This window comes from Colossoma macropomum, unplaced genomic scaffold, assembly GCF_904425465.1.
Source record: "Colossoma macropomum unplaced genomic scaffold, Colossoma_macropomum, whole genome shotgun sequence".
Classification (NCBI taxonomy): domain Eukaryota; kingdom Metazoa; phylum Chordata; class Actinopteri; order Characiformes; family Serrasalmidae; genus Colossoma; species Colossoma macropomum.
The window spans coordinates 32,412,587-32,430,671 of record NW_023494804.1 but is presented as its reverse complement, the minus strand read 5'-3'; the positions used below and the strand labels follow the sequence as shown (position 1 = coordinate 32,430,671).

Genomic DNA, 18,085 nt, shown 5'->3' with positions numbered 1-18,085 from the left:
TGATTAATTAGACTGAGGGAATGGGTCAACCGAACTGTACACTGTTAACTACACAAGATATATTGTTTCGGCTAACATTAGATATCCACGTGTGATTATTGTATCATTTTCTGTGGAAATGCAAATGATTTCTATAAACTGACGTTTATAAATGAACTAACGTTAGCTGTTAATTAGCTTACCTCGCATTGAAAGCAGAATGTTCTGCTAGTTAGCTAAACGTAGCTGGACTGTTATCAAGTATAGTTCATGTCTGCCAGTGTTTGAAGAGGTTAATTCATTTCACTTTTAAACTTACTGCATCCCACATTTAGTATGTGAGCACTCATGTTATATGAGGGTGATGGTGAAGTCTATGAGAAAAAGAACTGGAATTGGAAATTGAACATATCATTTAGATCCACACAGCGGCTTTTCCCGGGTAGCTTCAAGGAAACGTACATTGGTTGGCAAAAGTACACATTAAAGTCATATTAACAGTCGCTGATTTCAAAATCAGTGCAGAGTGCTGTTGTAGAGAAGGTGGATGGTGTTAAATTGGTCCCAGAGATAAAACCCTTCACACCAACGGCACTAAACTTTTTGGGAAGTGCTTAGAGAGCTTTGGGATTGCAGGGCTTTTTAACACCTTAAATGGCCGAAGTCTATTTTACACACTTTTATAACCTAAGAATAGCTCAACCAGTTCGCACAGAAATCCCTGTAGTTACTGAATAATAAGCCTTAGTATGTAACACGCCTGGGATTATAAGGGGTTAAATGCTGAGAGGTAGTGGGAAGGAATGTGGGCTATGACACTGAGGAACGTTTTGTGAAATACCATGTACAACACTACTAGGTGGAACATCTACAGGGAGATTCACTTGAAAGAGGCCCCGAATATTCTGTAATAACTCTTGCTAGGACAAAGCAATCTGAACGAAACAACGTGCAATGTGCTCCTCAGGATATGGAGCTTTAAACAAGCCCCTGCTTCGGAGCGATGAGGTAGGCGCCGGACAGCTGTCCCGACGTTTAACCTCCTTTTGCAACTTCTGGGTGCATACCCCCGAACCCCTTCATGTGTGTGGCAGAAAATGGAGATCACTTAATGTAATGCAATCGATGACACATACGTCAATGTATGTAGCGTATTTTTTTGGTTCAGATTGCTTCATCCTAACAGGAGTTACAACAGAATTTTCGGGGCCTCTTTCGAGTGAATCTCCCTGTAGAACATTGAGAGATAATACTAAAGTCCACCATCACTCTTCCTACCTAGAAACCGCCCCGCATTCAGGATTTGTTCTTCGTTTCTTATCTTACTTCATGCTCGCTGAGCCCTCAAACTAGTTGAAGATGGCAGATGCTGAACTCTCCATGTAACAGCCCATGCTGCACTGAGCCCTCCATGGGAGCTTTTGCTGATTACCATTACAAAGGCACCAGGCGTTTCAAAGGAGAAACCACTGGATTCTTTTTCAATCATTAAACTCCACCAGTAGTGGGTGAAAAAACAGCACAGCTCTGTAGAAGTGTTGCAGAAAAGCCAGCTTTCTCTCTCTCTACTTCTCTGATCCAACATTAAGGAGGAGACACCTGTCTTTTTGTTGTCATGGTGACTTGAAAGAATGACTTGTTTCCCTACCCATGAAAGAGGAAAGTGTCTAGACTTTGCTAGCACATCTAAATCAGCTGAGAACTACTCACACAGCCCTTAATAACTCTACTTCCTGATGTGTGCATGAGTACTCAAGGGCTCAATTAACTGCCCAATGTGTCTAAATTCAAATGCTGAAATCACTATTTGGGTATTCTTTACATTTCATCACAGAAAGGCAGGGAAAACATACAGGCTAATAATTAAGTGGTGATTTTATGTTTTAATAGAACTGTAAAATGTGTGTTTGCACTTGTAAATATTTACTTAGTACTAGTACTAGTAGTAAACTTTGCTACTATGAAACACGAATGCTTTAATGTGAGTGTATTTAATGCATCAATGGTGCACTGATAAGGATGAGACTGAGAGGACTGAGGTAACGTGGCTTTACCGCTAACTAGGCTAACTACTCTATGATAGTAGCCAGTTCTAGAAACAATGGAAAAATATTTCTGACAAACTTATTTGTTGGGCCATTGCCCACTGAAGAATAAAGACCTTGTGTATAAGACAATGAGTCCAATGTTGTGCCTGTTAGCTCTAGTGTTAGCTAAATAGCTCATCTGAAGAGGCAGCATTGATTACTAATCTGACACAAAAATCTACTGTTTTCTCCTGTCTGATTTTTTTTTATTTTATTAACAGCAAGGAAGGAAAAACAATAAACAAAGGAAAAAAACTTGGCTTACCTTTTTAGATGATGGCACTGGTTTTAGGAGATTAAAATGTATCTCTTATAGAAATATACATGATCATAAATTTTTTTTTTATTTCTGTATGGGTTGGCTTTTTGCTGTTTTTAGTTACATATTTGTTCATTTATTCTTAGGGATACTCGAAAAATCAAAATGAATCAGAATATACTACTTCCTGACCATTATTTATGTATTAAAAATATATATATATATTTTGGTTTTTTAATACCTTTCTAGGTACGTAATAAGTGTAAATAGGAAAATAGGTGGGTTTGATTGAATGTAAACAAGCGGAACCAGTTATATACTCTAAACACTTACATGTGAAGTCTGTGCCCGCCGTCCCTGCATACTAGAACACAGCACCCCCTGGTGACTGGGAGGACCTTCAGACAAGCAGTGGGAGCGTCGGCAGGGCAGTGTATATGCTCCGTACCCGCCATTGTCTTCTTCTCCTGGTGACAGCATCTCATCAGTCATTTCTCCCCCCACGGTCCGTTCGCCATCACGGCCATACTTATAGCGGTTCCGAGAGCCACGGAGTGTGGTGCTTTTCTGGGTGCATAGCTCGTCCAAAGAGTTGGCCCTCTCTCCAGAGTGACCATCGTGTCCCCTGTGGAAGTCTCCTTCCTCCTCCTGAGTAGCCTGGATGATCTCCTCTGTACTGGTCAGGTTCTCCTGGCTGAGGTCAGACAGTGAAAACTCCAGCGAATCCTCGCGCCACATGTCCGCAGACTTGGAGCGCTTCTTCTTGAAGCTGTTGCCACCGTCCCCAGGTGCATCACTCACCCTCTGAAGGTATGTCTCCTCCCCCGTGTACAGGCCCTCATCATCCTCTCCATCTCCCACCACCGTGTCCCCACCGTCCTCCGAGCCAGGTGTGGTGACAGGGTCGCCACCTGGGTGGTCGTGGAAGGACATAGGCCGCAAGTTCATGGCCACCTGGTCCACCCAGATAGAGTCTCCAAACTCTTCCAGTGCATCCGTTCCGTCAAATGGCTCCAGGCCGTTTTCAGCCAAAGACTGTGGGATGCTGGGTGTGCTGCTGGACCGTGTGCTGGTCTCTGAGCTGCGGTGCTCCGCTTTGCTGGACGAGGCGTGGCGAGAGCGACGCGACTGCTTGTTGGAGATCCGGAGTGACCGGGATGTGTGCTTGCGGGACAGGTGGACCTGCTCACCGTAGAAGGCATGATCTCCATTCTGGCTCTCCACGTTCCCCATGGTTTAGCATCTGGGATGGACAAAAGGCACAATCAGAGCAGTGAAGGAAAAAGTGATTTTTGTTACAGTGCCTTTAAAGGAGAATTCCACTGAATTTTCTAAATTTCAGAGAGGTTTGAGGTGAAATGGTTCATGGTAGAGAATTTCTTTACAGTGGTGGTGACAGGAGCCAGGGTTCATGATGTCTACAACATAAGTACAGCACTTTCACTTACCAAAACCAGTAGTAAACCTACACCTGTCTGAGTATTATATGTAATGTTGATAATAGTGAAATACTGGTACATCTAAAAAAAATATGCTGTTTTGGATTCTATTTTGCCTTATAGTGCTCCGCATGTACCTCTCGGCCACAGCACTGCTTTGTCTGATCCACTCAGACCAGCGCAACACACACTAACACATCACCACCACGTCAGTGTTACTGCAGTGCTGAGAATGATCCACCATCCAAATAGTACCTGCTCTGTGAGGGTCCATGGGGGATTCAAAATGGGCTACTTTGCTGCAAGGTTTGTATTATATTGTTATTAGTACATCAAACAGGACAGAATTGGTTCTCCATAATACAACCTTTTTAAAGGATACATTTACAATCAGAATTGGTGTAAAAGGGAACATACTGTTCCCACTGTTGAGCTTCCTCCATGACATATCAGCTCTAAAGCTTTCAAACCTGCTCGACCAGTGCATACCTACCACCTTCCTCCCTCAATGCTGTAAACAGTCATCACTTACTGCAAATGGCTCACTGGCACCACAAACATTTTTTTGTTCTGCTCCAAATGAAAGGGAGTGTTTCTTAGATTGTGCTTTGGAAGTTCAGGAAAAAGTGCCCACCGAGGGGAAAATCAGTGCACGGTGGAAGACTGAAGTCTCACCATTCACGCACACACACCTCAGAGTGTTAGCGCTGTGGAGCGTGTGATCAGAGCCTCAAATATCTCTGACGCACAAGAGCCTGTCGACCTCCCACTTCAGCAACATTGGCATGCATTTATGCTGCACAGTATAGGAGGCTTCTATGTGTTCGACTGGATCTTTTGAGCTCCATAAAATGTTTTTGCCAATGAATTCACAAAGGCATTCTGAGTCGTCTGCTAGCAAAACTTGGCAAAAGCCTGAGAGGTAATGAAAGTGCAGCACCCACAGTGATATTTGGAAAAAGGAAGCACTGGAAAAAAAAAGGAAAAGTAAGACTATAGCCGAAATACCGGAGATGAGAAACTACCATTTACATCTAATTGATCGTTTGGTGAAAACTATTTTACTCAATTTTCTTACCCCAAACGTAGTTGATCAACTAAGACATGCTTAGTATGTAAAGTTTGCTTCCTTAGTTTCACCCCGGAGTTACAAGGCTAGTGTAGCCAACAAGTAATGGAGCAAGCAACAGGTTAGCACTGTGCAAAGTGCATATCTATATCATTACACATTTATCTCAAACCAAATCAGGTTGTTAAGTAAAACGGGCAAAAGTACGGACAAGTACTTTCCAAAAAGAATTTCAAATTTTGATTCGTTGGACCACTTTTCCACTTGACCTCAGTCCATCTTAAATTACCTCGGGCCCAGAGAAGGCAGCAGCGTTTCTGGTTCCTATTTTAAGGTTTTGTCTTTTGTGGTAGAGTTTTATATTTGTAGATGCAGCAATAAACTGTGTTCACAGCCTTTTGAAAGTGTTCCTGAGCCTATGCAGTGATTTCCTCTACAGAATCATATCTGTTTTTAATGCAGTGCTGCTTGAGGGCCCAAAGATCACAACCAGTCAGCATTGGTTTTCAACCTTGTCCCTTGAAAATGGAGATTTCTCTGGATTCTCTGAATCTTTTAATGCTAATTCCTAAGTTCTTTGCTATTTTACGTTGATAAAAGTTATTCTTGAATTGTTGCACTATTTGCCTGCACAGTCTTTCACAGAGTGGTGAACCCCTCCCCTTCTTTACTTCTGAAAGACTCCGCCTCTCTGAGATGCTCTTTTACACTCAATTATATTACTGATCTGTTGCCAATCAACCACCAGGTGTTTTTTTAGCATTACACAACTTCACCAAATTTGTTGCCCCATCCCAACTTTTTGAAAAATGTTGCTGGCATCAAATTGAAATTAAAACATAAAATTTTCCAGTTTTAAATTTTGATTTACTGTCTTTGTACTATTTTCAGTTAAATGTAGGGTCTAAAGGATTTGCCCATCACTGCATCCTGTTTTTATTTATATTTTGCATAGTCTCCCAATGTTTTTGGAAATGGGGTGTATATGGATATTCAAGCTAGATTCTACATGAAATGAGTTTATCAGTGATATGTGGTACAACGTGGCTGTGCCGAGTGTGGGTGGAGCTACGCCTTCATTAAAGTTTTGGAAAATACAGTTAAATACAGAAGCCTGTGAATTGACTAAAAGATATGCTATAGATGCTATTCATCCAAAAACACAGAAAAAATGATTGACAAGACCAAAGTCGTGATTTTGGCCTGTGGCGTCTTGTCTTAATACAGTTTGTATGTACGATCTCTGTGTATAAAGATGATAAAGTACCTGAAGTGCAACACTGGCATCACTGGGGTCTCCACAGCGGCTCGTCTCTGTTCACACACCTCATGGTCTTACACAGCTGCTGTACTCGTGCGAGGATCTATAGAGGGAAAAAAGAACTGCGGATAAGCCTTCAGCTCAGAGAAGACACTCCTATAAATCTTTAAATAAGGGCTGTGAGAGAAAAGAGCAGAGTTCTATAGGAGAAGAGAACTGTACTACAGTGTTTGAAGCTAAAAATAGAGGAATACGACCCACACACAAACACGAAACAACAGAACACACATGGCCTAAGGTAAAGAAGAATAAAGCCCTGTGCGGAGAGCATAGTGCAGAAGGTCACATGTACACGCTCACCAAAGCGCTAACTCGCTTACAATCCCACACGTTATTTCCAGCAGCAAGAAAGGGAAAAAAAACTACCCTGATTTCACCAGCCTGTGAAGGAAATATATCCTTTTATGAGCATCAGCTTTATAAAGTAAAATATGAGTGAAGATCATAGCGGATCTGCAGCAATATCGAAGCACAAACTCAATTATATCTCTCTCAATGCCAACATGACCTAATTTCCTCTAAATCCAATGCTGAGAGAGAGAGAGAGAGAGAGTAAGACAGCGAGAGAGAGCAATATCTCTCATTTTCATACCGCAGTAGGCACGAAGAACGGAGGACGATTATGCAGCATGTGGATTAGCCTTTAGAAGAACATCACTGCTCCACTAACCCAAAGAGAGAGAGAGGGCGAGAGACAGTAAGTAAGCACAGAGCAGTACAATCATGTATTGTTTGCTCAGCAAATCGAAGCTCATCTGGAAAACGGATGAAAAATAATCACTCAGACACTGGTGTACATCTCCTTTAAAGGAATATTCTGGAGTTTTTTAACCTAATCTCTACTGCTTTAGTGGTCTCATAGGACCAGATGCTCTCCTAGTGAGATCAGCCATCTCAACTTTGAGCCAAACATGGGAGGAAATACAAACTTATTAGGGCGGAAACATGCAAGAATTCTCTAAACCAGTCCAACACCTCGTGAAGGCAGAGCTCAAAGCAGGGGCTGATGCTGTGCTTGTGGACATTGTCCAATGGACAACAGGCCTCTTGTTAGTCCATGGATGTAAGTTAGCATGGCTAAAAAGTCCCCCCAAAATTCCACATGTACAGATAACATATAACACACACACAATCTAAGCCGCTTATCCTCTTGGGTCACAGAAGACACTGGAGCCTATCCCAGTGGTCACTAGGAGGAAAACACTACGGACAGGTCACCAGGCCTTCACCGGGTAGATATACACAGTCACAAATAGTGACAATCTAGCATCTCCAATTCACCTGACTGCATGTCTTTGGAACATGTAAACTCCACTTGGAAAGGATCCTGGTTGCCCGGTCAGGGAATCAAACCCAGCCCCATTTTGCTGTGAGGCAACAGCGCCACCCACTGCGCCACCCTAGATAACACATCATGAAGGGAAAACAGAGCTAACAATAGTTTCACTAGCTAGCTTGTTTGGTTATTGATTGTACTCTGGACATTGAAAGCGCAGAGACTGGAGGAAATTGACTTTTATAAGTACGTTTCAAGCTCATACGTTTTTCTCCACTATTTTTCAATCCAAACTGCTTCATACAATACAGAAGCAGACGACACAGACGGCTACTATTCCATAAATGACTAATATTAGTGATATAAAGTGATTCCAAACTTTTGAACGGTAGTACATAAAAATGATTTCTTTTCTGAGAGACACTAAGTACCTTTACATGCACTTAATAATCCGATAACTGCAGAAAATCTGATTTTGTCAGTAATCTGATCAACGCGTTTATATGCGCTTGAGTAATCAGGTAACAGGAAAACTCCTGGTCTACGTGAGTCAGACAGTAATCAGATTTCTGCTTTACAACCAGCCAATAAACTCACAGAAGAAGACGTGACGTGAACGTAATGTAAAACTCAAACTTCATGCTGTGGCTTTTTTTTTAAAAAACATTGCACCGCTTTACCTGGAAATATGAACATCATCTAGAAGATGAAAATTAAATCCTTCATTTCATCAAGCATGTAGTCGCTTCACTTCAGCATCTGCCCATTGACCTCTATTATAAGTATGTTTCATGTCAATAGGTTTTCTTCCTGCATTGATGAACTAAACCCCTTTGAGGTGTTGATATGTTTGTTACTCAGTGGTCTGCTGAACCCACTGCATTATTGTTTTGTTTTAAATCAATACAGCCAAAACTATTTATATATAAACACCAGATGTTTAAAATATCACAAGTGTCCAGCGTAGGGTTCTACTTTAGCAGCTGTAGCCAGTCAGCAGCCTGTCCATGTTGTTCACCATCTCACACACACATATACAAACATATACACAGACACACACTAACAGCAGGCCATGTACGAGGAGAACAGAATGAAGGACACAGCACCTCCACACTTTTACTCCCCGCTGGTTCACCCCAACACCACATAATGTAATATAAATGTGTGGGGGTGAACAGAGTGAAGACACTGAAAATGGGTTATTTTATATGTTCTTCATGGAAAATGAGCAAAGACCAAGAATATGAGGTCGAAATAATAATAAATCGCACAATTTCTTCTTTTGGTAAACATTGAAAATGACCACCTGAACACCACATCTGCCCGTTGACTTCCTTTATAAATGCGTTCTGTTCTTGTTGAAGTAAAGGAAAATGCTTTGAAATTATTGTCCATGGTAATCACTCAGTTCAGAAGCAGATTGAGCTGAAAATCACTGGAGTTTTCCTTTAAATAGATGTAATTCTGCTGACCCTGTCCTAATATTTTTCCTAACTGTGTATGTGCATGTGTGCATATGCACTCTGTGGAGTAAACATAAGCGTTTCCCACGGAAACAAAAGAAGCGGAGGATGCATGCAGTGCATGTGTATTTTTTTTAAGGGGGGATGGAGTGGTCAGTTGTCTGGATCATGTCCTGTTCCTCTGGCTAAGGTCAGCAGCGCTGATCACTGATCACACAGTAGAACAGGAAGACGGAGAGAGAGAGAGAGAGAGAGAGAGAGACAGAGAGAGAGAGAGAGAGAGAGAGAGAGAACTCTGCAGCGCTGCAGTCGTTACGTAAACTATAGCTGGCCCCGTTTTTCTTTTCTTTTTTCCTGCTGCTTCTCTCTCCTCTTTTTCCCAGCTCATCCTCTCTGCTCTCTTCACCTCTCATTCATGTCATTTCCTGTAACACAGCTCTCTCTTCCTGTCCTGCAGCCTCTCCTCATCTGTCACAACAGCTGGAGGAAACTCCACCACAGAAAAACTGCTCTGGGATCAACATCTCCGCTAAAGGCAAACCCAACAGATTGATCCAATGTGCTGATAACTACCATTTCAGTTTAACATTGCCCAGTTAAAACCGCCCACTATCACTCCATAGAAACAAACGCACTCCATAAAGAGGAAATTCACTGTGTGTAGTGCACCACATCACTCAGCTCAGCACGTATCATCAATCCATTTTTGTTGATTTTTATTCTTTTAATATGAAGGCTGGGATCTACATTGTGTGAAAATTTCACAATGAATGGACCAACAGAAATGTATAAAACCTCTTTACATTAATGTACATTTTAAAATTTAAGGTAACACTTTATTTGGATGGTCCACCATAGATTCTTTGTAAATGTTCAGTATATATTTAAGTAACTTCAACTGAATAGTCATTAAATGCCACTGAACCTGAAGTTGAATGTAACTTAGATGGTTCACTATGGATGCTTTGTAAATGCTCAGTCTGCCTTTCAATAACATTCAACTAAATATCCATTAAATTCAATTGAACTTGAAGTTCAGTGTGGAAGTGTTTATTAAATCTATCCCTAAACCCTAAACCTAAACCTAACCCTAACCTCAAGGTAAAACCTACGTCTACTCCTAACCCTAAGCCTTACCATAACATTGTTGATAATCAACTGAGGATCACCAGAAAGTTTGTTAATGATTTAGTTAGCTGTAGAGCATCTATAGGGGACCATCCAAATAAAGTGTGACCAAATTTAAGAATATTTTTTGCTTCAAAATTGACTATAATGAAGATACTTGTTTTTCTTTGGCCAGCAAAAATATGTATATTGTTAGTAATGTACAACAAATGAGGATGTTGACTCACATTCTGAACAGATGAATAATTAGTGAGGTGTAAAGATGCTAACGATATTTTCAGGTTTGATACGATTGCCAAGTCAAGATTTGACTTCAACGACAAAATAATCCTGCAGAATTTATAAGTAAATTCAGAAGCAAACATTTGAGCATGAGGGCACGTACATCATAAGCCCCGCCCCCTCCTTTCCTGCTTTTCTCTGTAGGACACACCTAGAAGCCTAGGTGATCACTGTTGGAGATTTCCTTGAAAGACAGCATATGAGAGACCCTCAGAAGTCACCAAGGGCAATATCAGCAGTGCAGTTCACTCGATTTTTCCGTGCTGAATATACAGTACTTCTGCTGTATTTGGTAATATTTTGAAGATGGTCATACTGTATTAATGTCTTTATTGCCGCACCTCTTCTGCTAGCCGATTAACAAACATCTCCATTTGAATTTGCGCTAGCTCTAGCTCAGGTTGAGCACTGTTTAAACTCATTCTGCCCTGTTTTTATGGATTTTTGCATAAGTGTAAATAAGCCTTGATACAAATCATTTGAGCACTAAATTGATAGAGAAACAGACACGGATAGTGACGTTCAGTTACACTCCTAGCTTCATCAATAAACAGGACTCCTCCTCCAGTCCAGTGCAGACATTGGACATGATTTTATCCATTTATTCATGAAAGCATTCCAGAAACTCGGATATAATAGGAAATGTGTAAACGCTGGGCAAAACAAGCTCCACTGATGCCTTTCATGCAGTTATTAACCTCAGAAATACAGGTGTTCGTTTCACTTCAGCTCACCACAGAAAGGTGTCTCACTTTATCTTTGTCGTAGTCACCAATATTGAAATTCGAGGATGCGTCCAGAACTGTTAGAGAACCAAACACACAACATTGTGGGAGTCCAAACATAATAAAGGATATAAATGATTCATGGAAAAATTCCTTCACAGCTATCAGAGCACAGTAAGGTCAGCTAACATCTATAGAGTGGTAAATCGATGGACAGGTGAAAAGCGTCCGCAGAGCCACTGTTGACGTTCTCTTAATTGCATTTATAAGCTCCAGCTGGTTTCCGTTTAATCTGCAATGAGAAACTGTCAAACACTAAAAAGTGGCGAGGCTGAAGTCGCTTCCTGTTTGAATTGTTCCGTTCCACCTTAAATGGTGCAGCAGTTACATTCTGGCGGCTCAGGCACCATTTAAGGTGGAACCACCGGCACCAGTGAACGAACATCTACTCTCCGCCGAGCACTCGGTCTCTCAGCTGCTGATCATTTTTGAGGGAGAGAATGAAAACTGTTGCTCTGAAAGCGGCTGCAGCAGCAACTTTAAAGCACAAACTGCATTCAGTTCAACAGTGTTTCACCAGCGGTGAAATGCAGACACAGAGGATCTTTTACGCCGTATGACGAAGTTTATTCCTTTATTGGAATTTATAACTGAACAAACTCGTTTTCCTCTGCTCATCATCAGCTGACAGACCACTGAAACTGAGATGAGGCTGTTTTTGCTTCAAGCTCTAACAGTTGAGTGATCTATACTCGCTCTACTCATCATTGTCGCTATTGTAATTGCTATCTATCTATCTATCTATCTATCTATATATCTATCTATCTATCTATCACTGTCTGCCCTCTGACCTTCCGCTTATGTAATCCATGCAGATCAAAATATTCAGATGCTGCTGTTTCTCAGCCTTTCTGCTGGTTACATCAACTCAGATTCTGACGATTTATGTCATTAAATGATAGAAATCCCAATTTGCAATGAGTAAACGATGAATCAGCTGTCACTATCTCTCTATATATCTCACTATCCCTCCTTTCTTTCCTCTCTTTCTCCTCCCTCGCTCTTCTCATTCACGTGTTAGTCGGCAAGCCCCTGTGGCTTGATTAAACGACAATAACCTGTTAGAAGTCTCACCGGCCTGCCGGAGGGACCAACAGGAGTTGCAAAAGAGGCCTCCTAAAGCGTACAGTGATACAAAGGGCAGACAAAAGCAGAGCTTTAGAATCTGTATTAAAGCCTTTTATGTGCTGTGCCTCATCAAAAGTGCCTGAAATGCACAAGAGTCTAAAAAGCTCAGTACTAACACACAGGTGGTATTATAGCATGACAAAGTGGTAACGCAAGATATACACAATGTTCCTCTTACCCCTGAGAGGTTAAGGACATAATGGAAGATTATAGAGAGCCAGTTAGCTTGTGGTTTCTGACACTGCCAAACTGTTATCTATTAAAAAATTTAAAAAGTACATCATCTTGAGTGTTTTTGTCACAAGCCAGCACAAAACTAAAGAAGCACCACATGGCTTGGCAGATCAACCACATCTGGAGAAAGGGCAAAACTGTGAAAACATGTTGTTTGCATTGAGCTTTCTCCGCACTCATGTTCTCAGCACACATAGGTTTGGTGAGAAAGGTAAGACCCTCAATACAGCCCCCTTTGTTTTGTTTGAGTGCCTTTTGTATCACTGAAAACTTCTGGAGGCCTTTTCGCAAACCTGAGGGTCCCTCCAGCAGGTCGGTGAGATTTCTAACAGGTAACTGTCATTTAATCAAGTCAACTATTAAGTTAATGCTTACTAACATGTGCTATATGAACGCTGTATAGGTACGGCCTCTATAGGCTGTAGGTGGTGTCAAATCTCATAAGGAATTTTTTTATCTTTATTATTTACACCTTTTAATGACATGAACATGTCAGATGATCTCAATACATGAACAGGAATGGTCTCATATTAAATGAATTAAATGTCACTAACGTACATTGAGAGTTAATAATGTTTCTTCCTATAAGGTCACAGCATAATAAGATACATGGTTCTGCTGCTGAGCGCAGTGTGGGGGGCAGCTTTGAGCAACTAGGCTCAGGACATAGGTGAACGCAGGACAGCAAGCAGGCTTTATTATGATGTGGCTGACTCCAAACTTCAGCTTTAACACTGAACAGAGCATTGAGGGGGAGAGAAAAAGAGAGAGAGAGAAAGAGAGAGAGAGCGCTTTAATCACATGCACTTAGTAGGATGCCACCTCCTCCTCACTGTGGAGGATGTGCTGACCTGGAGTCTCTTATTAAACACACACACAGAAGAAAAACAGCCTTACAGCTAAATGTGGGTACACCCACTGCACATGCATGCACAGGTTGTTTTATACACACTGTGTGTCTTTGTATGTATTATAACCATTTGTGTGCAAAAGTTTTGGCACCCCGGTCAAATAACATTTTGTTGATTATCTCAGTGAACATAAACCTTCTTTGTGAAAATGAAGCTGCTATTTATTTGCCGAATTTAACATACTGGGTAAAAATAAACATAAAATCTAGCAAATTTGGGTAAAAGCATATTCAACTCAGCATGTATTTATATAAGTAAAGTTTGTAGAAATATGCCATATCTGAAAGTGTTCCCTGTAGAGGATGTGCTAACTTATATGCGATTAGAAAATCAACAAAACAGAGGTAGAAACAAGTCGTTATGTTGCAAGTAACAAGTAAGTCTCAAGACTTGACTCTTGAGCCCTGAGTCAAGGCTCAAGTCAAGACAGTTCAGACCCCAAGTCATGCCCTGAGTAGGTACAGGCGAGTCCCAAGTCAAAAGAGGCAAAGTCTTAAGTCAGAATGCATTCTAGAGCAAATTTAAGGCCATTTCAACACTGAACACCGACAAGATAACAGTAGCATAGGTCACAGCATGTTAGTAGCAAATGATAGTATATTAATGGTCAGTTTTAATTACCTCTCCAAAACAATTCCTCAATCTAATGATCCAATAAATGGTGCACAGATGACCATGATAGGAACAATGGTATACACAAGGAATAGTATAGTTAAGGATAATAATTATTGATGATTTTGGGGAGTCTTGGGAGCATGGGGACCTACCTTGTTTAACTATGAGGAAAATGGTAAGTCAGCCTGGTAAGATTCTCCAGCAACACTGGAATGTAAGTGTTGAGTGAGAGCTTATTATTATTACACTATTGATATTAGTGATGCTTCACCTGTTTCTAGCTTATGGTGGCGCTTCCTTCCCGTCTTCTGAAATAAAATAAGCTGAGCATCTGCACAGTGACAGACATTTGATGACATTTCTGCATATCAAATTTACATTAGACGCTGTTCTGGCATGCACACGCCAGCAAACGAATCCATTTACATGTAAAGCAACCGATTGGAGAGTTCTGTCTGCAGCTGGATGCCTCTTCATGTTTCTTTCACTTTGGGTCTCGAGTGTTTTTGACTCACAAGGCTCAAATCCAGGGCAAAGTCCAAGTCACTGGTTTTCAAGTCAAAGATTTTTTATTTTCTCAAGTCTTAAGTTACAAAATTTGTGACTCTGACACGAGTCCAAGTCATATGACTCAAGTCCACAACAAAACATGTAACAAGGGGGGATTTTGTTGTGTAATCCACAACAAAACATGTAACAAGGGGGGATTTCTAAGCCTAAACCTAATCATAACCTAATGTCTGTTGTTGCGAGTGCTGTCTTCCTTGCAGCAGCCTGCTGGGGAGGCAGCGTCAGAGGGGAGATACAAAAAGGCTCAACAAACTGATCAAGAAGGCTGGCTTTGTCTTGGGATGCTCACTGGATAGATATGAGGTGGTGGTTGAAAGGAGGTCACTTAATAAACTCACTGCTATCCCGAACAACACATCACACCCCCTCCATGACCTACTGGTCAGACAGCGGAGCCCCTTCAGCAACAGACTCATTCAGCTCCGCTGTAGAAGGGAACAGCCACTTCGTTTATTTTGTTTATCATATCTCATATTGACTGCCACTTTGTTTATTTGTCCACTAATACTGCACACTGCACTGCCACTTTGTTTATTTGTCCACTAATACTGCACACTGCACTGTCACTTTGTTTATGCATCCATAAATGTCATATTGTTGAATGTAAATTGTACAACTGTTAACATTTATTGCTATTGTCCATAGTCAGTAGGTCATTCACTGGAGGGACAGGCACCACTGCATTGTCTACTGCATAGTATTCCTGCAATTACTTTGTATTTTTGTACTGCACATTACTTTTATTGTTTATTGTTTTAGTATAATTAATTCTATAATTTATCTCTACTTTCTTTTTATATATCTGTTTATAGTGTACGTCCTGTTCATTTTGCTCTTTACTGTGCTTTGTACTGCTGCAATAGACGAGTTACCCTCTGGGATTAATACACAACCTAGTAACTAACTTAACTTTACATTGAAATGAATAAGAAAGTGCCAGACTTTAAGGTGTTGAATATTAATCAGATGTAAATGTGATTCTTTACTTATGTAATTATGTTTAAACAGTACAGCAAAGCTACAAGGAGTTATTTCATTATGATTTGAATTTGATAAGTAAAAGTCTTGCTTTGCGGAAAGAAAAAACATACATGTTTGTGCATCATCAGAGCTTCTAAAGCGAGCAATAGTTGGAAACGCAGACTCGAACCTGTTGACAGAAAGTAAATCGAGCAAAAACGCAATTCATGATGTCACTAACTATGTAATTAACTATGTAATTACATAATTACTGTTGTCCTTCACATTTTGCCACGTTTTTTGCCAAAAAGAGATGCTTTGGCCAAGTTTTAAACAATAAAACGTAGCGTTTTTGTATAAAGCACTTTGAAAAATGAGGATCATTCTGTTAGTCCTGACATTGTGGGTTCCCACGTTTTTAATCTGGCTTTTCAACAAAGTTTCTGTCCTGAAAATGTACAAAAACAAACATGCACACACACACACCCTCCTACATAAAAGCACTGTAGCACTACGGTGTAAGTCATCGCACTGTGAATCAGCCTGTTCCTCTGCCCGTACAGAAAAACAGATCTACATCCACCCAAACAGCGCTTATGCAAGAGGCAGACAGGGAGAAGTAGCAGCGCTGCTGAACGTCATCACTTAACCTTTAAAAACGCATTTACTGTTATAAAAGGCAGCAGCGGCTCCCCCGACTGTCCTAAAGTCACTCATTTGTTGCTTATGTAAAATTTAAAACACAATCCCCCGCACCCCCCTCTGTCTTTCTCGCTTTTTCTATCTCCCTTTCAGAGTGGTGCCACGAGCCCCCCCCTCCTCCCCCAGCCCATCCGCAGATTTGGCAGTGTGGATCTGCAGGATTTTGGAGAGAAAGAGAGAGCAGGATAATGGGATTATGGAACCGAATGACTCTCACCCCCCCTCCCTTTCCCCCTTTCTCTCTCTCTCTCTCTCTCTGATGGGAGACTGTATGAAAAGAATAGCCTCCTGGAAGTGGAGTAATGTAGAGTGGGCTTAAGAGGAGGTCATGCCCCCCCCCCGCCCCCAAACCCCAAGAGAAGGTCAACACCCTACTCCTCCTCCACCCCTACCTCTTCATTTCTCCTCATAACACCAGTCTAATAGCTCACACATGCTCCACCTTTAACCCCCCCACAGGTCCCTCATGCCTTGAAACATCTCGCCTTACATTCTGTTTATTATCTCACACTGATTGTTGATTTAAACAAGCACAGAATTTCCGTCAGAAGTGCAGATTCTGAACCACGTTTCGTTGCGTCCAATGAAAAACATGTATCTCCATTTTTTGCGATTTTTACTTTTCTGCATCTTTTGAGCGCAGCAGCTGTCCTTTACATTGTGTGAAAATTTCATGATGATTGGACCAACAGAAATGCTCCAAAATTGCTTAGAATAAAAACGTTTTCCATTAACTTACATTGAAAGTAAAGAACGTTTTTGCCCTCTCCTGTGCAGTTACTATTTTGGAGATACTTGTTTTTCATTGGACAGTGACGATTTGTACATATATTTGAATTTGTTAAAAACCTACTGTTGTACATACAGTCCTGCTTAGGTCTGGGTACCGAAATTCGATACCAAAAAAGGCACCGACCGAAGCATCTCGGTACTACCGAGGACCGAAAAAGTCTCGTGCCTATTTTTGATACTTTGCACAAAACGCAAATCAGAAGCGATTATTGGAGTTAAACTTACTACTAATGCAAAAAAACAATGCCTGATGCACAGAAGTGCAGATGAATAGGTCGAAGAGGTTGAAAGTCTGGCTCTACTTCAAAAAGGTTACTAAGAGTAGCTCCAGGTGCAACAAGTGCCTTAAGATAGTGGCTTCCAAAACAGGTAATAAGTCAAATCTGACGAAACATTTGATTAAACATGGAATTAATCTCCGTCAAGGAAACTGTAGAATTTTCAACTCTGTCGACGCCAGAGATGGAGAATCTGGGCTAAACATATTACAACCACACGCAGACACCAGTGTTTCCAGTGAAAAAATATAACATCAGTAAGTTAACAGTTTACCCTGCAGCTTTCTCGGTAACTTTAACAGTGGCTACAATAATGTGTTTGTACTTTAGTGATTATGTTTCTCTCTGCTTTTATTTATTCAGAGAGATGACAAAAGCATTAAATCCCAAGTATCAGCCCCCATCCAGAGATACATGCCTTCAAACACACTAAAACCTGCCTGGTATGCAGTAGAAAAAGAAAATAATAATAATAATAATTCCTTTTTTGTATTTCAAATGATACCCAGCCCTAGTCGTGCTTCACATTTTACCATGTTTTGTTGTTGTTTTACACTGAAATGAATAAGAAAGTGTCAGACTGTAAGTTGTTGAATGTTAATCAGATGCAAATGTGATTTTTTACTTATGTAATTATCTGCAATTAGGTAATTATGTTTAAACAGTATGGCAAAGTGACGGAGGAGTTATTTCATTATTATGAGGTCTTGTTCTGCGTAAAGAAAAAACATACTTTACATGTTTGTGTATCATCTGAAACGAGCAAAAGCTGGAAACACAGACTTAAACCTGCTGATACAGAATGTA

The 18,085-nt window shown here is 40.9% G+C and overlaps 1 protein-coding gene across 2 annotated transcripts in view; it reads right to left on the bottom strand.

The window, feature by feature from the left end:
* Window positions 1–18,085, bottom strand: part of tiam1a (TIAM Rac1 associated GEF 1a) — a 131,577-nt gene that overhangs the window by 74,883 nt on the left and 38,609 nt on the right. For both annotated transcript variants that reach the window (XM_036594673.1, XM_036594674.1), the window contains 2 exons: window positions 6,101–6,197; window positions 2,659–3,568 (listed from right to left, as the gene is read on the bottom strand). In XM_036594673.1, the coding sequence (XP_036450566.1) occupies window positions 2,659–3,558 (900 nt within the window). In that variant the 5' untranslated portion in view covers window positions 3,559–3,568; window positions 6,101–6,197. The remainder of the gene's footprint in view (window positions 1–2,658; window positions 3,569–6,100; window positions 6,198–18,085) is intronic.